The sequence below is a fragment of the Xiphophorus hellerii genome, chromosome 1, assembly GCF_003331165.1.
Source record: "Xiphophorus hellerii strain 12219 chromosome 1, Xiphophorus_hellerii-4.1, whole genome shotgun sequence".
Classification (NCBI taxonomy): Eukaryota; Metazoa; Chordata; class Actinopteri; order Cyprinodontiformes; family Poeciliidae; genus Xiphophorus; species Xiphophorus hellerii.
Genome location: NC_045672.1, coordinates 6028523 through 6050362, shown reverse-complemented (window position 1 = coordinate 6050362; position 21840 = coordinate 6028523). Strand labels below are relative to the sequence as shown.

At 39.7% G+C, this 21840-nt stretch overlaps 2 protein-coding genes across 2 annotated transcripts in view; both read right to left on the bottom strand.

Annotated features, from left to right (window-relative positions):
• Positions 1-21840, bottom strand: part of LOC116721371 (tumor necrosis factor receptor superfamily member 14-like) — a 1133408-nt gene that overhangs the window by 957923 nt on the left and 153645 nt on the right. The window lies entirely within an intron of this gene.
• mfn2 (mitofusin 2) lies at positions 1666-21527 on the bottom strand. The gene is made up of 18 exons (XM_032564552.1): positions 21176-21527; positions 19798-19979; positions 17665-17800; positions 16348-16510; positions 16103-16227; positions 15843-15951; positions 15572-15679; positions 14863-15016; positions 14091-14158; positions 13755-13876; positions 12946-13072; positions 12370-12474; positions 10965-11067; positions 9136-9356; positions 8638-8793; positions 6166-6362; positions 5845-5979; positions 1666-2993 (listed from the first exon to the last, which is right to left on the bottom strand). Exons 2-18 carry the CDS (start codon positions 19973-19975, stop codon positions 2924-2926), a joined length of 2277 nt encoding a protein of 758 aa, XP_032420443.1. The 5' UTR covers positions 19976-19979; positions 21176-21527; the 3' UTR covers positions 1666-2923.

The following is a 21840-nucleotide window of genomic DNA, read 5'->3' as shown; positions in this document are numbered from 1 at the left end:
AAGGTGCTTTGAGGGCACATAATGTCACCTCACAAAAATGAAATAATACATTTTAAAGGGGGGAAAAAAATCCAAATTTAAAAAGAAAAAATAAAGAGATCGCGCAAATGCCTATTTGAAGAGTAACGCGATCAGCCGGGATTTAAAGACAGACAGTCATTTGAATGGGGAATGTGGTCGCACATGATTCTACTATTTAGTAGAAGTTGTACATTTACAGAGCGGAGATGCTTTCTGTCCGGAAAGGCGCATTCACAAAGCGGACATGGCTCGACTGAAGGCAGCTGCACCGGTACCGGTGTCGGTACCGCATGGTTCCTTCTTTAAGTTTTGCTCAGAGCTCCAGGACGATCAGTCCGGGCAATCTAAAAGCTAATTAACCATCATCAACATTTACCAGCAGGTCGGTGTGATCTCTGATGAAACGCCCCCTCTGAATCCTTCCTTTGGCGATGTTCTCCACCAGAGCCAAAATGCTCCAAAATTACGTTGTGCCGCGTAATTGTGGCACCGCGCAAAGATGTGCCCCTTTGCGCAGCTACTTATATACCTGTGATTGTATATACAAACTTTAGTAACGCACGAGACAGGTCAATATGACGCACTTCCATCTCGCTCTTGGTGTCACAGAGAAATATAGAAATATGGTGCTAAGATTCCTGGGGAAATAGCAGGAAATCAACTCCCGTTCACTGCTACAGTGAGGTGAAACCCCGGGTTCAGTGGGGTGTCTGCGTATCCATGTCTATGAAGCCAAGTGCGGAGTATAGATGGCAAGAGAGCAAAGACTTGTGTCTCTCCACAAGTCCTTATTTAAACATCAGAAATAACGAGCCAGTTTCACCACACGTTCCTGTGGAGCACGCCAGCTTGTATGAATCCATCAGAAAGAATCCACAACGAAGAATACAGGTAACCTACAAATCAAATGATAGGCAAGTAGTTCCACCATGTGGTGATGTATTGTATTGCAGTGGCAGGTGCATAGTCCAAGTGGGGAGAAAAAAGGCTAGCCTCACTTACACCGCTGGAAGAGCAACAGACTTTGTTGCTCTTCATCATGTTGCTCAATATTTCCCATGTCTCCTCCTCCTCCTCAGCTCGGGTTGCTCGGTGGGATGCAGTACATCAGACCTACCAGAAGCTACCTGGTGTAAACACGCAGTCTCTGAACAAAAAGCTAGTAAAAAAAAAACGAAAACAAAAACAGGGTTGACCAGAAGTTATCCATACTGTACGCTAAGTATTAATTACACATAAAATATAGGAAAAGGGGTGGTGTAGTACAGCAGAGAGCAAAGGGAGGATAACACCGGCCAATACACGACAGTGATTGTGCTGGCTCTGGTTGTTTCTGGTCAAGCTTTGTATTTCTGCAGTTGCTTCTGGGGGCATTGGGAGAAGGCAGAGGAGCTCAATGTTTCACAGGTTATCTCAACATAATTTCAACAAATATGTAAAAAAAATTATTTTTTCATAAAATTTGCATTCTGCAGCTTTAAGTGGGCCTCGGACTATAAACTGTTAAAAAAAATCCCAAGGGCATTTTTCCCCAAATAGGGATAAGGTGCTATTAATAAAGCAGTAACATAAGTTGTAGATGAGCGAGACTCACCAAAGTTGATCATTTTTGCCAAGTACCAGAATAATGAGAAAGAAAAAAAATTTTTATTTGTTAGCACGTACAAGAACAGTGTAATCATTTTGTTGGAAATAATGTTAGCCAATTATTGAAGAGGGGAAATACATTGACAAAATAAACTGTTTTTACATTTATACAAGACCTCAACAAAAACAAACATCATACATCTGAACTTATTGTTAATTTGGCTCAACAATATGGTCAACAATAAATTAGGCTACAAACTGAATATAAAATAGCTGTGGATTAATTGGTTTTTAGCCGTACATGCGTCAAAAGGTTTCTGTTGATAGAAACCTTTGACCAATTTGAACGATGAATAAACTTTACTGCTTTGTTTTATAAATAGGATCAAATTGAAATGATTTTGTACTTGACTTGGTATCTGTATGTTTAGACAGAGACTATTGTATATTTTTGTACACAAACAGGATCTGTTTGTTTTGTAAAGTGCTTTGAAAATAGGGCTGCACGATATTAGAAAATCTTGTAGTGGCAATAACTTTGGTAAATATTTTGTCGACAATATCAGTTTCTCTTTTCCTTCCTGACCTGTGCTTCTATCACTCCCTCACCTTTAGCATTTGATCTAAAATCATTAGTGTTTAGCATCTGCTGCCATGAGACTATCAAACTGGCTAAACATAACAATAGCATAAAGAAAAATCTAAGTTCATTACAGTCGAATTACATTAGCCAACAATTATTGCACTCCAAACAGTCCTGTGCAATATGAATATTGCATACAGTTTATATTGTGACGACAAAATGTTCGCGATAAGTTGTGCAGCCCTACCTGAAACGTTTGTTGCTGAATCAGAGCTATAAAGCAAACTGATTTGAACCGAACGTAACTCCAAAAGCAGAAGTACATTGAAGCCTTTTACACACTGGTTGAGAACACCCACAAGTTAAGATGCTGACAGTGAATAAGTGAGAACAAAGTGTGTTACTTTTTCAGTTAAAATATAACTTATTCTACAAACATGACGCTGAAATTCCTTAGATGTACCGAATTTGCGCATGTGAGGATGAAAGGACGCACATGGAGATGTACAGAGAGGAATATTTACTTCTGTTGTCATTCAAATAGGCTTCGCATGACATGCATACTGCACAGTTTATCTCTATAGAAACACATGGCAATTACCACAGAGCTCTGTAGACTTGTGTTAGCCGTGTTTTCTGAACAGAACATTACAATTACATCACAAATTAGCCATGCAAGCATTTTACATGTTCCCCTGATGATGCTCAGACTCAAAGGAAGCTCCGCCTGGGTCACTTGCTCTGCTGGAGGTACTGCTGGGTGAACATATTGAGCTCACTGTCCAACCAACCCGCCTTGTTCCTAACGAGAGAGAAAAAAGAGACGGAATTCAGATCTGCATTTGGGCATCGGCGAGTGTCTGACGGGGTAAAAATAAATACTAATAAAAGGACCAAGTCCGGTTTTCTAAGATGGGTTTAATTTTAATTTTCAGTAAAGCTATGACTAGAACAGACACAAGGCAGAATATTAGGGGACTTTGAGTACACAAACAGGTAAATCCACTAAGCCATAGGGTCCTTAGGGTCTGACTCAATACAGTCTGCTGGATTTCCTTAGGGTCTGATCACACAGCAATGTTTTTTTTTCTCTAAAATGGTAAAGTTTTTGACTACCGTATTTTTCGGACTATAAGCCGCTACTTTTCCCACGCTTATTACGGAGCCCCCTAGGACATGGGGAATTGTTTTCTTTTGCGTTCCCTCGCAATACTGTACTGGTCAGTTATGCAGCATAATTGAACACTGCAAGCTTTTCTTAAGGTGGGCGCCGTACTTTATGCTTTAATATAAGGTTATGTGAGGTTTTTCCATGAATGTTAGTATCTTATTGTGAAATATCTGAAGTTTTATATCTTTCTTTAGGATAGAAAGGCGCCACAAACCTACGATATAAACAGAAACTTTCCGTAAGTAGGTAAGAAATAAAAATACATCCTAATTTGGACTATATCTGAGTTATTATCGCGGGTAATAAGTCATCTGACAGTTTTGATTGTGTCTCTGTTGTGTTCGTAGTCTGAATGGTTTAAAGAGCTGCTTTCAGTGCCGCTCCATCTTAGCCTTAACAGACATAAACATGCAGTAAAAAAAATCGATTTTCAATCAGTGTTTTGCACCAAACAGTTTTTACTATTAACAAGTTTTTATTATTAAAAACACGACAAACTAATGATGGTAAAGGGCCGCACTGGGTTAACTCGGGGAATCTCATCTGTCCGTGTATCAATCAACTCCAAACCTCTTCTTTGTTCTGTCACAATTATCGATTTATTCCATTTTGATGATCAGGCTCCAAACTTTGCAAGGACTGACCGCCCCGCTCACCGCTTCCTCATACACACAAAGCCAGTATCCTTCCCATTCATACCTGGTGACGTCACTCCCACGTCGACACACCTAAGTGTCAAAGCCGCCTGCTCCTGTCATATCAATAATTACTTATTTCATTAATATGGCTCTTACAGAGCCTCAGTGAAAACGTGTTTTTTATTATTAACTGTTTGGTGCAAAAAACAGATTGAAAATTGATTTTTTTTACTGCATGTTTATGTCTGTTAAGGCTAAGATGGAGCGACACTGAAAGCAGCTCTTTAAACCATTCAGACTACGAACACAACAGAGACACAATCAAAACTGTCAGATGACTTATTACCCGCGATATTAACTCAGAAATATAGTTTGGATGTATTTTTATTTCTTTCCTACTTACGGAAAGTTTCTGTTTATAACATAGGTTTGTGGTGCCTTTCTATCCTAAAGAAAGATATAAAACTTCAGACATTTCACAATTAGATATTAACATTCATGGAAAAACTTCACATAACCTTATATTAAAGCAGAAAGTACGGCGCCCACCGTAAGAAAGGCTTACAGTATTCAATTATGCCGCATAACTGATAAGTACAGTTTTGCGAGGTAATGCAAAACATTTGTAAGGGAAAGCAAAAGAAAAAAAATTTGCCATGTCCCCTAGGGGGCTCCGTAGCTTATAGCCCGGTGCGGCTTTTCTGTGGATTTTTCTGGTCTTTAGCAGGAAGTGAGTTATTGGAAGTCAGAATTGGAAATCAAAGAAGAAAGTGCTGATTTTCATTTAGAACAAGCACATGCTAGCAGCAGACATGACGGAGAAATTTTTTCAAACTCAAACCCCCTCATCATGGAAACAACACGAAGTTCCTAACGAGAAAAAAAAAAAGAAGACGCAATTCAGATCTGCAATTAGGCAGAACAGAATTCAGTTCTTCATATGACGCAGCTTTTACGTTGAAGGCTGTCGATCTGGCAGTACAGATCGATATCTGCTGCACGTAAGCTCGGCGTGAACGAATCCATGGTTAGGCGTTGGAGACGCAGGGCTGCGTCCTTAATAACAGATTTATTAAGGACGCAGCCTCCTGCTGCCTCCTTGTGGAAAACCGAAAGAGGCGGAGATCCCAGCGGCTTATAGCCCAGTGGAGCTTATATATACAGTATGTACGTTTCCAGTTTGTTTGTTTTTTACTTTGTAGCGGTAGCTTATAGTAAGGTGCACTCTATAGTCCGGAAAATACGGTATTTGTGCCCCAAACCCACAAGGAAACATTAGGAAACCCAAAACAGTTTTCTCTTAAAACAGGTTTCAGTAAAAATCTTCAGTGCTACAGCCAAAAAAAAAAAGGTCACTCGGAAATGGCTTCAACCTGACCCCACGGATGCTAAAGGACTGTGTGAAACTGATGGAGGAAAACACACAAAATGGAAAAGTTAAAATGGAAAAGTTAACGTTTATATGCTGAGACCGCAGGCGGATCTTTACAAAAAGAGATGGAGCAAACGGACTAGATTTCTAGAGAATAACTGAATCAGGTCTCTTATTCTTTGACATTATATGTGCTGCTCTAAAATTGGAAAGTCAATCTGAATGCTGATTCACACCTGTAACTGTTTATCTTTGTCAGAACGCAAGTAATTTCTCTTGCCGACAGTTGTTCGGTTCTTTGTTTCGTATGTGATCGATAAATGTAAAACAACCAATGAACATAAAGTTTAAAAAAAATAAAATAAAACAGGTCTCAAAAATCCCGCCCTTGCGTAGTCATGTGGACAGCGAAGACACAGACATATATCCCCCCCACCCGTAACTCCAAACACATCATACAGCGGTATCTTACCGTAGAAGTTTAGCCTTGCTCTGTAGATTGTCCAAGAGCTCAATCTTCCTGTTCATTTCGTTGACTTCATCATCGAGGTTCTGACGGGTGACGTCTACCTGCTGGCACAGCTGCGCAAACACGCTCGTCAGCTCTCTGCCAAAGACAAGACCGAAGCACAACAAGTTCATGTAGCTCTGCTGCGACCAAGCAGTCAAATCAAATTTTATTTGTATAGCACATTTCAGCAGGAAGGCATTTCAAAGTGCTTAGTAGACACTTTTTACTGTCGAAGCATATAATCTGATTGTTGTATCCTTTGACACCATGATTGAAACTCACTGCTGGACTTGGTGGCTGCAGTTGGATCCAGTGTAGCTGACAATTAGCTGCAGCTTCTCACTGGCGTAGTCCACAAACTGTCGCTTGAAGGCTCTCTCTTTGGCTTTGGTAGTCCATGTGAGTCGCTCGTAGACGTACAGAAGCCCATAAAGACCCAGTGATAACGCAATCAGGCGCCATCCCACCGCCTTCCAAATCTGCAGACAGTAGCAAAAGCCTCAAGTTATCTGAACCGCTTTGGCATCAAAACATACTGAAGAAAATTGTGCGAACAATTATCACTCACACAGCCTTGTCTGTAGCCCCTATTGATCTTTATTGTTTTAGACATATTCCTGTTTGTCATTATTTCAGCTGAGGGATTGCTGTGCAATATTTAGACCCATTTAACAAAATTGTTTCCTCATTGAAATGTTTCCAGAACCTGAAAAAGATGTAATCAGTGAACCCTATCGATGTCAGCGTCTAATGATGAGAGCAGAGTCTTATGCGCCTTTGTTATAATGAAAAATATTTTAATGTATTCAGGCAGTGTGACTTGTGAAATGAAGTGATGTTATTGGGGGATTTTAATGTAATTTGGAACAGTAACAACAAGAGAAGGAAATTAAATAATATACCGAGTAGGATTTTAAACAGATAATTGAAGGATCAACTAGGATTACCAAACTTTCAAAACTAAAATTGACCTAGATTTTCACAAATCTAGGTCAATTCCTGTAATCTAGATTACAGGACTAGACAGGACAGGACTGTGACAGGACTGTCCTAGATTACAATACTGTGTCAGTCCTGTAATCTAGTTAGAGGCCTGTCAGATTGTAGCATAATATTGTTTACAAGAAAACTTCATAAAAATAAATGTCAAAGAGACAGCAGTTGATATGTGTGGCATCTCTCCTTTCTAAAACATGGATGTATCCGTTTGCTGCTGAAGGAGCTACCTAAGGCCCCCACAATCTCATATAGAGGCTGAAAGGAGTTGATTATAATTGCTCTCTATCTAGCTAACATTCTCCTCTCACCTCCTCAATGGAGAGAGGGCTTCCTGTCCCTCTCTCAGCTTCTACCAGCCCAGCAAATCACTGAAGCCACCAGATTCATACAAAGCTCTAAGTAATGTCCTGTCCTACTAAGTCTGCTCAGCAAGTAGAGACAAGTTAAACCCTCTAGCTCAGGACATCTGTGTTATGGGACCAGTCGAGTTTGTCATTGAGCTGAACCCCGAGATACTTGTGCTGCTCCACAATCTTGATGTCCAAACCCTGGATGTCTACTGGTACAATTTCAGTAACCCTTCTACTGAAATCGATCACCACCTCCTTAGTTGCTGATGTTTATGCGCAAATGGTGCTGAAATCTACAGTGATTTCGGCACCATCCAGGTCCAAACACTGTCCACAGCCAGGTACCGTGACACGGCTAGACAGTAGTTTGAGACACAAAGTCCTCAGTTCCAAATCAAACTCTGGGAACATGGACAGACAGCTTGTGTCTGTAGCCTGCTCCACAGATAAAACTTGGCGAATCGCAATGCTTTCTTTGAAGGAGGATGGGAGAGCCACTGCACATCCAGCTTTAGGCACAGAAAAGAAGCCGTATTTAAAGACTCATGGCCATCTACAGACAGGGCCTAAACATGTAAGTATACATGACCTCTCTTTTCCTCCTGCTCTGCAGCTTCATTGTTAGCTTCACTGATATATTCCATTTGGTCCGCCCTCCTGGAAGCGGGGACAACGACTGAAAAGCCATCCTCGTCAAAATTGAACAAAATGACTTGCAGGGCAGTAAATCTTTACATGATAGCAGCCTCGCCCAGCACTTTCTCTAAGAACTCAACCCGTCTCTCCAGGGTTGAGTGACAAAGCTGGTGACAGAACGCATGTGCTTTGGTCTCCACCATTGCTCTCCGAGTGTAAACGATCCCAGGACTGATGGGACAAGCACCAATGCTGGTCCTTGTCTTGAAGCGAAAAGCTGCACCCCTGAGATCGGAGGGAAATTTAAGAGTTTTACTTTGCTTGTGTTAGCTTTGTGCTCATTCCGAGGCACAAAGCCAGGCCAGAAGGCTTGGAATTGGTGCTTTGCAGGTGGACACGCTTGCCAGGACTGGCTAACTCTAACAAAAACAATTAAGCTAATTTCATGTAGCATCACAAAAACAGAGCTAACCAGCAGCAGCGAGGTAGCCTGACTCTTAAGAGGTTTTCTTATCAAGGTAAAGAGGGTAAGAACTGATTAATGACAGTAACGATAAGCAATTATGTAATGCTGGCAGGGTCTGTCAGCATTACATAATTGACGTTCACTACGTCATTTTCCTACGAGGCGTGATTAGTGATGGACTCTGACCATCAGTGTAACAGTGACTCAATTGGAAGGGGATTATTGATTGTTGTAGAATGTTTTTATGACTACGCAGATTTGGAAAGATTTCAAAAAATTTATTTGACCCTGTAATTAACTTACCACGCCGCCAACCACAAGGACACCCATGGAAGTACGCGATGTAAGAGATGCAAGACCTGTCACCATGGTGACCATGAGCTCTTCCTGAGTCACAGAACTTTGTGGGAATGGAGGCATGCTGGTGCTGACTGGTGTTAGGGCCATGGGCCGAGGAACCTGCAAGTTTAGCAGCAAAAGAAAAAGAAAGAAAGAAAAGCAGCACAGATCTCTTTTATTCGGGCGTGATTATAGGTCATGCTTCTACAGCACCACAACCTTTCTTGTAGTAATTAAACATGTAAAAAACAGTGAATTATTGACCATAATACTCCAATGTTGCCAGTATTTCAAAGGGGAAAGAAGGAAATCCTAGAAACCTGCTAACATAATGGATTGAAAAAAATTGCATCCTGGTAAAAGACAACAACAAGGTTCTTTTTCACCAGAGGAAAATTTAATGCCATCCAGATAATGTGACTGACTAAGCAGTTTCTTTTTCCAAAACCTGGGAAAGATTACCTGGTCGTTGTAGCCCATGAGGGCCCGTCGGGTGTTCTTGGGCCCTAGAAACCGGTTGACAAGCATGGTCCAACCAAGGGAAAAGTGGAAGCTGATATCCTCTTGAAAATCACTACAAAGCTTGTCACAGGCCAGGTCATATGTAAGGTTGAAGAACTGACGAGGAATGATCTTGTTGGCCTGCTCTCTGATCGGATTTGGCAGCAGAGGCTTCAGGCCCTCTATAATAAAAATGATTTAAAAATCAGTTGAGATCAATTTACATTTACCGTCCATACCATCCATAAGATGACGACAAAAATAAGCATTAAGCAGTAGATAACTGGGGTCAATGATAACAGTAACCCGATTTAAGTAGATGGTGAAAGTGATTTTTACATTCAAATATGATCAAAATGCTCATCTTCCTAATAACAAACTGTAAGTGCAAACTTTGAGCTGAGTTTGTACGCTCATTAATTCCCCGTCTCCCTCCCTGAAAGCAATGTTTTCTTCAGTAGAAGTCCCTTTAGGACAGAGGTTGTCAGAGTTCACCGACTGTTGGAGCCACCTGACACTGGCCACGTCCCACAACGTCACAGATTCACAGCTTTCGAGTTAAGGAGACAATACTGCGGCTGGCGCGGGAGAACCCCCCTCTGACAAACGACGGGATATGGATCCTCATCTTCCCCGATTTTCCGGGTAGAGATTGTGAAGTGGCACCAACCATCTGAGGACGTGGAGGCTGGGATGTAGATTTCTCTATCCTGCATGGCTTAGCTCAAATAATATTGTTGCTTTAAGGTATCTGGTTCAAGTTCTGCATGTTTTCCAACATATCAATGTCCTGTGCATGTCGTTCAGTAACCAGTCTTCCCGGCCCTCCCATTTCCAAGGGTTTAGCTTGATTTTTCCACTTCTTATGACTGTACAGTATTTCTGTTACAATCTCGAACAGTACAGAGATCATCAGTAGGCCAGGTGTATAAATTAGCTATTTCGACTTCAAAATTCAAATACAACAATACTGCATTGATCCTAAAGGGAAATTAAATGCATCTCGTATTAATTAAAAATCTTCAAAGAGTAATTGTGGATGGTGTTGGATGTTGGCAGGAAAGATCTCCTGTAGCTGTCTGTATTACAGCAAATTTAAAGAAGCCTCTGACTGAAGATACCCTGTTCTTCTAAGAGAGTCTCATGAAGAGGATGGTCAGGGTTGTCTGTAGTTTTCTTTATTTTATGTAAAATCCTTCTTTGCACCGGCATCCCCAGAGGTTCCACTGTGGTCTCCAGAACAGAACCAGCCTTCTTTATCAGGTTAGGTCCCTGACTGTGATGCTGCTGCCCCAGCAGGTTATGGCAGAAGAAATGACGGCCTCAACAAGAAACTTACAGAAGATCTGCAGCATCTTGCTGCAAAATTTGAAGGATCTGAGCTTCCTCAAGAAGTCCAGTCTGCTCTGATCCTTCTAGACGACTTCACTGTTGCGTCTTCAGTCCATTCTGTTGTCCAGGCGAACGCTGAGGTATTTATATTCCTCAACCACTTACACTTCTATTGCCATGATGGAAATGGGGTTTGAGCTAACCCTGCACAAAACTCTGCATTTAAATGTGGGGACAGAGAGGCGCTAGTTTAGTTTCCTGACAGCAGACACATAATTTAAGGGTCAGAGATGTTCATGAAGTCTAATGAAATCTAATGCAATTTTGATGGACTATCCATAGACATTACTGATCTAACATTGTAGCGTACAGCAGCATGTAAATGGCACAAACCAAACATGAGACTGTGTAGAGACAACAGACAAGAAGTATTAGTATTTAGCTGCCTGATATTTTACCTATCATCTCCATTTGTGTGGCCTGCAGGGCGTTCGTGATGGAGCTGGAGCACCTTTCAGACATGGTCTTACCCAGACCGTCCTCTATGTACCGATGGAGTTCCTAAAACACAAAGCGATCTTGTTGTTTGTCATTAAAATTGGACAACTGTTTGGGAGTTTAGCAAAAACTCAGACAGCGTAATTCAAACTGAGCGAGGAACTAAAATAAAACATCCATAAAGTCAGTTGCTTTAAAACTCATATGACAACAATTAACTTTACGGTGCTTGTCAGGCTGCAGGGAACACACACATCTCACACTCTCTACCGTTACCTCTCTTTCCTCACTCAACACCTCTCCAAACCAGTTTGACTTCATGATAGGTTGCTGGCAAAATTAAGCAAAAATAAATACATAAAAATAGTTACACAGTCATCAAGTGACCAAAAAAAGCTATTGCTTGAGTTTGTAAAGGCCACACCAGTAGTGACTGATTTGATCATTATTATTTAAAACACACATTATTATTCTGTAAAGGATGTCTCCTGTGTAATTTGAAAAAGTTTCTTACATTTAAAAGCAAGCATTATAACGTCCAGACTATAAGCCAGTGCTTTTCTCATGTGTTTTAAACACGGTTATGCAGCTAACGCACGCCTTTTTATCAGCGGGTTTAGAAACTGCTGCGTGATGAAGAGGACAGGACAAACGCCACAGCAAATTCGCCTCTAGACAAAAGTGACAATGAGAGCAACAACGAAACAAAGACTTACGAGTTCAATTCCAGCACTGAAGAAGGCAACTTTAGTGTGTAGGTAGTGATCAATGATCTTTCCTCGTTTGTTTTTTAAGCAACCGTGGTACAAGCTGCTTAAGTCTAAAAAAAAAAAAATAATGTATCTCTCATGTTACAACGTGGAAACCTGAAGAATAGGCAAGAGCGACCCATACATGTACACTTTTTTTCTTGTCAAATTAGTGGGTGCGGCTTATATTCAGGTGCGCACAATGGTCTGGAAGTTACGGTACTAAAGACTGTGTTCTATGAAGATTGGTATTTAGTGTTTAAAGTAACTAGCATAAATTCTACATTAGTTTCTTTGCTTAAAGGGGCATTATTATGTAAAAACGATTCAGAGGCTCAATTTCAAGGCGCTAAATTACAAAGTCAAATTTCATTTATGTCATATTTCATTTATACAGAATTTTATAGTAATCTAGCAACCGATCAAGTTATCAAATAGATCTTTGAAACTTCTATTTGAGTTTGGTAGTTCTTGTTTCTAAATGAATAGATGTTGACCCCAAAGTGCACCAAACAATTTAAAGCACTAAAAGGTTTTATTTTCTCCCCTTTTTTAATTCTTTAATATGCACCGACTAATGAATTAATCATTTTGGAAACTACCAAGGGTAACTCACATTTTTGTAGACCTTGAGGACCACAGGTGATGGGTGGAAGTCCATGTGGAAGTCATCCACCAGGACATGAAGCTTCCTTATTTCCTCTGCCATAGTGTTGGTTACCTGGACAGGACAACAAACACACCACATTAATTAGCAAATGTTCATAAATCATTTTTGACATTCTAATTCACAGCCTATTGCTTTTATTTTTTGTCGTTTTGTTAAACCAAGCTAACAATGGGCAGTGGTCAAGGACAAAAGATTTACTGTCAGTTGAAATAGACCTTTCTTTCAATGATAAAACGGCCATATACACATTTTGTTTAATGTTTCTTAAACTGTGTTGGATTTTCAACCCCAATGCCACTCTGTTAACTTTTACTTCTGCTATTGAAAATATATGAAATGAAAGCCACAATTTATTGATGTTTTCATTTAATATGGATTTAATGAACTAAAATACAGTAATATTAAGCAAATTTTAACAGTCAAGCGCCGCCATTATTTTTAGAACAAATACTAAACGTGATAACACGTAATCACAGGGACTGTGACGTCACATGTTGCAATTTTACATGCAATTTTTCTCACCTGTCTCTCCACCTCCTCTGTAATCCTCTTGATCTTAGCCTTGCAGTCCATAGTTAACAGATCCAGTTGTTTCTCTATAAACTCCAGCCGTTGTTGACGATCCTCTTTTGTCTCCAAGCAGTAGAGTCTGAGCAAACATGCACAAAAGTACAAACTCATTGAGATGGAGAAAGGAGTTTCATTATAACCTGCTGTAAAGTTATATATTTTTAAAAGTGGTACTCAGGGTACCGTGACATAGACAGACTTTCTCCTATTGGGGCTAATATCTGGAAAAGTGTTTCAAAAATAAGACATGTATCTTTTTTAAATCCTACCAATTGCAAGCAAAAAAACCCAACTTTAACCGGGTCTATAACCAGGAGACTCCCACCCCAGTTGGATCATTGGCAAGGAATTGTGGAGGAGATTCACTGTAGACAAGCTGACATATCTTCTACGCATAAAAGTACACTCTTTCAACAAACGCTGGTCTAAATGATTTACGTAAAAGAGCAGGGAAGCATAATTAGATCTAACACTTTGTAGTATTGTTTGGGGTTTTTTCCCCACTATACTACAAATCCGTCCCCCCAAAATCCAAAATTAAACATTATTAAAATATGCTTTATTTTAATAATGAAAAATGTTAAATAAATTTAGAGTACAAAAAAAAGCTCAGTGTTATGAATACTTTTGCAAAACACTGTCACACAAAATTTTAGCCCTTTAACACCACCAAATCATTAGTACAACTTTAGTTTGTCAGAGACGTACCCCACTGTGACAGTGCTCATATGTTTAGTGTGGACAGTACAACACACACTCACCTCTGTTCTTGGGCAGCTACATGTACCAAGTCCATAATGCGCCGCAGAGCTTCAGATATTTGCTTTGCTCTTACTGTGTGCTGTTCGAACTTGGTCTTCACCGCAGACTGAGATATGCACTCCTAAACACAGCAAACTGATTAAACAGGCAGTCAAGAAATCCGGACATCAATGCAAAATGTGAATGTCTTGAAAAATCTAAAACCTGTAACCTGCTCCTATGAAAACCGTCATTTTGAAACGTGCAAGTGTTTATGAATGATATGCAGAAATTAGCTGAAGCGCGATAAGAGGAATGGAAATATTTTATGATGCTCCACAGTAAAAGGGTCTTACTTCAAATCGCCTCTCAAAGTTTTGGAACTCAAACATTCTGGCTTGAAATCCCTCAGCGAGAGCTCCACCTGGAACAGCGGCAAGAACAATACTGTCTTCAAAATCCTATACACTGTCACATTAGACATAATGATTAACAAGACTGACTTCACATATTGGACAGAAACATATATATATATATTTATATATACATATATATATATTTCCTATTCCTAAAGTGTTATTAATGCACACAAAACCTAGTAAAAAATAACAGCTATTTGACATTTACATTTTAAAACCATTTTTTAAGTAAGAACATATTGTTGTTGTATTTTGCAACCTTTCAACAAATATTAATTTTTTTGCAGATTAATTTGATAGATTATTCGACTTTTTTGTGAATTTCAAAAACTATGTTAGAGAAAAAATGGCTTTTTTTTTTTTTTTTTAAAAGGCTTGTTGTAAATGTTCAAAAATTGATACTTTGACACTTTTACTGGCTCTTTAAAGTGAACGGATCTTTAAGATTTGGTTCTCATAAAATCCATTGTTGGCTGACAGTCATTGGTAGGGGTTGGGATTATTGCAATATAATGTAAATGATCAGCCTTTGTTTTTGTGTCATTCTTTTGTTCTGTTCCCACATATATACAGTACAGACCAAAAGTTTGGACACACAGTTGTGTCCAAACCTTTGGTCTGTACTGTATATAAAAAAAAACACTCTCCCCACCCTGGCTCCCTGCCACAAAGCCTGTTAAACACCACAAGCAATTAGAATCCAATCAACCTGATTCAGGCATTCCTTGGGCCTTCTGCACCCGAGCCTGAAGCACTTCTTTAGCTGAGACAAAGAAGATGCGGTCGCTGGCCTGGGCTCTGTCAACAACGCCCAACTCATCCACAAGAAAATTAGTGCAGCGATCCATGTGCTGTCTGCGAACCTGTGTCAAGATAAACACACGCTGTAAGAAACGCAACAGATTCGGGAACAAAGGCTCTGAACTGACCGGAGGACTCATGTGCAAACGCTCCATACAGTTTACCATCAACATAAAATTCCTCCAGGACTGAGACTTTCTTTCCCAGCAAGCAGAGGAGATCCTGCTTGCTGGGCCATTTTTAATAGTCTTTAAAATGTGACACTGGATGTTCAAAGGAGATATTTAAGGCTGTAATTGTAAGGTATTTAAAATCAAGTGCATCTTAGTTTCATCTGATGTGTTGACATTTCTGACAAAAATTAAATGCTTGTCAGGCAACTAGGTACCCTAGTGTCAGAGGCTGATGCTACTAAACTGCTACCAATACTAGCTATGAATTGCCATGACTTGAGCTTGACCCTGCTGTCTTTGTCTTGAGGTAACAGTAGTGCTGTTTTGCCAGTCTGTCTTGTTTTCATTTTAAAAATTAGTTTTTTAGCAAAAAGTATAACTGGTGAAAAAAAAAAAAAAGAAAAAGAATTGTGTGCACACTTTTATCATATAAAGTTGACTAACCTCCTCCATGTATTCTGGCTCTGAGGCAGAGGCATCCCAACGGTTGTTGAGGATAAAAACATTAGGACTGGAGAGACGCTGATTGACTTTATGAAAGAAGGACTTCTCCTGCAGACAGTTAAGATACGTTTTAAAACGGATAACTGAAACACGATGGGCATTTAAATAATTTACATTAAACAAGCAATTGCACAATTCCCAGTTACTTTAGCTTTATCTCGTAAAATACTTGATTCAGTTGTTTCTGTAGAACGAAGCTTTTGTGTCTCACTGTTTGCATGAGTGTGGATTCTGAGTTTGCTACTAGAACAAACACATCTGCATCAAGACAGAACTTGTCGATCCAGCTGTCCAATTCGGTGGTGACGTCGATGCCTGGGCTGGAGAGGAGAAAAGCATGAACCACTAAGCTTTATGAGGCAGTGTCAGCTATTGTGAAAGAAAGGATCAAATGGAAATGATCGGTTACATTTTTCTTCAAAACTGAGTATTAACACTCCAGTTAAAGCTAAAAATCAACTTTCAGCTGACCTGTCCAAAAGCACCAAATCATCTCTTAGTAAAGCACACTTTGCTTTAGGCCACATGACACAGACCAGACTCCCAGCATCCAGATCCACATCCTGAAGTAGAGCATGGGCCAGCTGGTTCACCGTCTGATCAGAGACATCATTGGGTCAATCTTTACTCACAAACAACATTCTACCACAAACTCACTTATTTAACGTACAGTGGTGGCTACACTAGTAACTGGAACTGTTGGTAAGGTCACTAACCGTTATGCTTTTCCTATCCTCAGAGCCTTCAGTGAGGAGGAAGCCATCATTGCCATCTGTGCCCTCCACCCTCAGGAAACAGTTGGTTGTGTGTCCAATTCCAGATGGCAAAACTTTATCACATAACATGGCGTTGATCACAGAACTCTTCCCGTTACTGGTTCTGTGAAAGGACAAATCGTTATTAGCATGTAAAGCCAGTTAAACCTGCAGTAATTTCAGGAACCTACCTACACTTTATGTAAAAGGTTTGATATTTTGAGACAAGCAAAAACTCTGCTGCTAAGTTTAAATTTGTACGTCTCCTACTCTGTCATCGATTCTAATACGCGCTGAGTGAGGTGCACTCGCACACGGATGAACACGCGATCCGACCACACAGTCGCAAAAAACAGCAAGGCAAGCAAAGGACACCTGCATTTTTCCAACCTTCCTGCGTTCTTAGGGCGACGCTCAGGTGGAGCACAGCAGATGTCACGGTTGGACAGTGGGGAAGCGGAGGGGTTGTCCCGTCAAATTCAAAATTCGAATTCACAAATACTTTATTGATCCCAAAGGGAAATTAAATAGACCGTCAGTTTCCAAAACCGCACAAAAAAAACTTTTGTAAAAGAGAAAATGGGGTCACTGTGACCCCACCACACCGCGCACCGAGTAAAAAAATTTGTGGGGTCTAAATGACCCCATCACTTAAGACTGGAGGAAGTTTAAACGTGCAAAGTGTTGTTTTAATGGTTGCAGCTTGCTCTCCTGCAAGTAACAGCAGGAATAAGTGTTGTTATTGCTGTTGTAAAAGATGGTAGAAGTGCACCGACTGCAGTTTTCTTGCCAATCACCAATATTTAAAAAGCCTGACTGATTTCGGCCTACACCGATTTGTTTCTGTGCTAAATATAACAAAAACTTGCAAAGTTGGCAACAGAAGGCAAACTATTGGGAAACATAGCCCTCCCTCAGACTCTTATGGTGGTAGAAAAGATCGGTGGATAAAATCGGTTTCACGTGTCGGTGTCGACCGATCGTCGATCACCCAAAATTAAAGAAATCGGGGCAATCGGTGCACCCCTAAAATTTACCCACCCCCAAGACCAAGACCCAAGGGAAACACTGAAGTCCACCACAGAAAGTCCTTTCTGTCCACAGCCATCACCGTAACTTGAGTTGCAACATTTACTTTCCATTTGGGATTAATAAAGGGAATTGAATTGAGTTTGAATGTTTGTGCGAAAGAAACAAAACAGTTCAACATATTCATAAAAGTTTGTGTGAGGATAAATACACAATTGCCAGAGTGCAAGAAAATATCATTTAATTTACCTTCCAAAGAAAACCACCTTCATATGCCTCCGCGCAAGCACTTCTCCTATTCCTGCCACCTTGGACAGGTAACTGCAGACCTCCTGAACTTGCTCCTCAGTGGTCAGTGGGTCCAGCTGCTCATTTTTGTAAGTATCTAAATGGTGAGAGATACAGTGGTTAGTCGCTTAATGATCCGTCTTATCCTTGAAACAATACTGACATAAGGCATCCTGTTTTGTATAATTTCAGGATATGAAAACTATAGAGCCAGCCAGTGTTTTACCCACTGTAAATTATCAGACACAGGCTACTTACTAAAACTCGAAAAAGGACACTCTCTGCATATATGATCTTCCAAAGACAAAATGCAGGAGCAAAATGATAGATTTTGAGATCTATCATAAGCAAATCAAATCAGTTATCTAAAAGAGGGATTGTTGTATTTACATAAAGATGTTTTAATGCTTAAACTGGAGCAAAACATATTTTTATATTCCAATTATTGAGAAGTGAGAGAAATCTTAAGGTAGGAGCAGATCATTTCTGTTTGAGCAAATAAGGACAACTTGGTACTCAAGATTTAAATGTGAATGAAAAATGCTGCCTTGCATAAAGTTATATGGTGGCAAAATGTTACATATTTAGTATATAAATGTCTATTTTTGCCCATGTGAAAGTTTAGTTTGAGGATTTCTCCAACGTTGAAGACATTTAAGTTAAATTTAAGGTTGTTTTCCTGCTTCATGTCTGTTTTAAACAGTTTAACCCTGCAGCCATTTCAATGTTTTCCTGTCAACAAGCTCAATGTTTGCTTCATAATTTCAAAGTGTCTGAATCTCTCTGCCATCAGAGCATTGCTAAATATCTGGTTACCAGAATTATGAATGTGCTACAGCAGGGTCCCCAGTTTTTCCTATTTTAGCCAATCTCTACATGAAGGAGTTGTGAGACAGGGCACCAAACTCAACACCTACCGTCTAGTTGAGCTATAAAAACACCTTGGTCAAAATCCAAATCAAAGAAGAGTAAGCCATTACTGAACTCAAGTCCGTGGACAACAACATCAATTTCATGTTGGTATGATGCTAAAGACAACAAGCTACATTTTCTGGTAGAAAGTCGGGTGTACTTTGAGAGAAATGGAAATGTCACCACTGAAGGGTAGATAAAACTCACACACTGGTCAGTTCTAACTTTCTGAATCTCACCACCTTCTGAAATAAACTGTCAAGTCATCAAACTCCTGCAGCATCAAGCCAAACGGATCACTACAAGGACAGGTGGAAAAACACACCTTAAGATAAGACATGACTGGAAACCTTCAAACGTAGATGCCCCAACTAGACCTATGCGTAGGATGTGAAGAAAGCACTCATGTCAGTCCACTGAAGAAATATACATATTTTTAGTGGAAGAATTTCATTAGGAACTATATTCTGCTGCATTTTAAATTCAACAAGGTGATCCCCAGGATAAAACCCCTCAACACATTGTTTTTCCTAATATAACTGTTAAGATTTTTCTTTTTTATTGTATTTGATTATCAGACTTCAGTTGTTAAGCCAGTTGTTAACAAATTTTGATTTTATTTGAATGACCTTTTCTTCACACATAAAACTTTCAGGGTTTTGTTCTTGATGCAAATACTTTCACAAAGGGGAAGATTGTTCCCATCTCACAGTAGATCGGTGGAGATTAGGCATTGGCTGGTTATGGGTTTCAAGGTATAAACCTGTCTAAACGAATAAAATCTGCTATTCTTTTGCTCCCATGAAAAGACAGATGGCAACTTAGGAGGAAGAAGGTTGCTCTACGTACAAAACATGCCTGAATGACAGTGGCAGTCAGAGGACGCTTATTAAAAACTCAGAAAACGGAAAAGCTTCGTCTCTACTACTGCCTCATAAATAAAATTTAAGAAAATGTGATAGATCGGAGCATTATGAATAAAATATATTATTATTATTGCTCTGACAGCAACAGGTCATGTCAAAGGGTGAAGATCAGCTATGTATTCACATCAAAGCATGTAAAAAGAAAAAAGAAGCAAAATCACACATTTTAGAGCCGTAAAAATAATACCGCGAGACCCCATAACAGTGACATTTTTACCAGATGTTATCGTAGGTGATAATTTTAGATAGAATATACCTTCCAGAAAGGCTGCGCTTTCCTTGATGTAGGTCCCAAGTTGTTCAAATATTCCATTGATCTTCTTCTTTGCGGTGACAAAATGCTTCAGTGGTGACACATTTACTTCAGCCATTGTTCTGTTTTTCTTCTTGCATTGAAATTTTAAAGGGCTGGGTCTTGGAACAGATATAGACATGGCACTGCAGAAATCAGAATAAAGGTTACCCAAACATTTATAGTAAAAGTCATCCACGAATATAAATCTCGCTGTCTTGACATCCTTAAGACCCTTAAACTGCTTTAGGCGAGTTCCTTAACCGAAACGTCTGAGACGTTCACGGATTTGTAAGCTCATAAAAGCAAATACTCTAAAGCAGAAGTGACAAGTCAATTCTAACACCTCTCTTTCCCTCATTTTGTAAGTCAGCTCAATTATGTTAAAAAAGAGAAAAACAAGAAAAACTTTTTGTATACAGCCAGGTTTTCATCAGCAGGCTCGAGGTCCAATAAAGTGGTTAATGAATATTAGCGAAACCTCTCAACAGACAAATAAGGGTACATCGATAAACCGGTCCCAATTTCATTAAATTTGGGAGCTCAGTAATCAGCCGATATTTACATATGAAGCCGATCTCATCCACCAACCTTCTCCACCTGCAAACAGCCACTGTCCTCTTTTGCCCTTCAGTGAGAGAGGTTAAATGACAGACCCACCCATCAGGTCATGTCTGTACATTTGCAGTTAACAATGGTCACCCCTATTGTTGGCAATTCAGCAACTTTATTGCTATACTTAGCAGCATTTCAGACAAAAAAATTAAAAAAAAAATGTATTGGCCAAAAGCAGCATCGGCAAGTCAGGCTGGTCAAAGATCGGTGGTTGGCAATTGGTCAGAAAACTGCAATCAGTGCACCCCTAAAAACAAAGAGACCTTAAATATACTTTGAAATATACAAGCAATATTATGAGAATGGTACTAATGAAAGAAAAGAAAATAGTTTAATCATGTTTTATTTAGGTACAAACTACAAGGCTTTTCTAGAACATTTTATTCACCTATTAAAAGGTAACTTTCTTCAGAAAATCCATATAGATTTTGTAATTGTAGACAAATTTTACTTAGCAAACTGGTTCCGAAGGCATGCTGACACCTGGACTAGGCAAAGCAGTTATTCCGTAAACAAAACCCAATTTTCTTATTTTGAGTCTATGAGACATTTTCATGAGAGGCTACTTATAATGATTTTTCAAAGGTCTTGCATACACGGTTATTCCAATTTATTGTAATATATATATATATATATAAAACCGTCTCAGAATAAAACAATCCGGGAGTCTTCGTCTCGAAATGGCAAATGTTAAAAACTGATGTTGTAAAATAGTTCAGCTACTTGCCTTGGATCGGGGTGTTTTCACGAACAGACTCCTTGCATCGTTGGTTAGGACAGGGTCGGTATCCTTGCATGCACACACACGGGCTGTGAAGGTTAGTGTGTGACCATCTGAGCTGTCAGCCGACAATAAAACCCGTCACGCCGCAAGCGTTTCTGGCGACGCTGCGATTTTAACAGCTTCTGTTCGTAAAATTATAAATATCGGTTATGCTGTTGGGTTAAAGCCACAAGCGCAAAAAGCAGCACAGGCTCAGCGCCGCTCCTATTAGCTTCTGTTCGTCCTGTCCCTTCTCTCCAAATAAACAGCTGAGCTCCGCAGGAAGCGGAAACAGAAGCACATCCGCTAAAGACAGAAACTTGTCTTCTTCTTCTTCTTCTTCTTCTTCTTTTTCTTCTTCTTCTTCTTCTTCTTCTCGGTTGACAGACCAAGAATAAAGATGGATTATCGCCACTAACTGGACTGGAGTTTGGGGGAAAAAAAACAAAAAACGATTAGATTTTTTTTCTAGAAGATTTTTATTTTTCAGAAATGACATGACTTGAGCTATTATTTTAATTACTTTGTTTCCATTAAGATTTTCTTTTGTGTATTTAATTTATTCAGTCCTTGTTTGAGCCCCTTTATGGTTCATATGTGATGCGCCTTAATGAGTACGGAGGACCAAA

Excerpts from the sequence above, each read along its gene's own strand:
- mfn2 (XM_032564552.1), bottom strand. The coding sequence starts at position 19,975 with ATGTCTATATCTGTTCCAAGACCCAGCCCTTTAAAATTTCAATGCAAG. Across the intron at positions 15,952-16,102 it reads GATTTGGTGCTTTTGGACAG|CCCAGGCATCGACGTCACCA; the intron begins GTCAGCTGAAAG and ends TCTCCTCTCCAG. Across the intron at positions 12,475-12,945 it reads CAGAGGAGGTGGAGAGACAG|GTAACCAACACTATGGCAGA; the intron begins GTGAGAAAAATT and ends TGTCCTGTCCAG.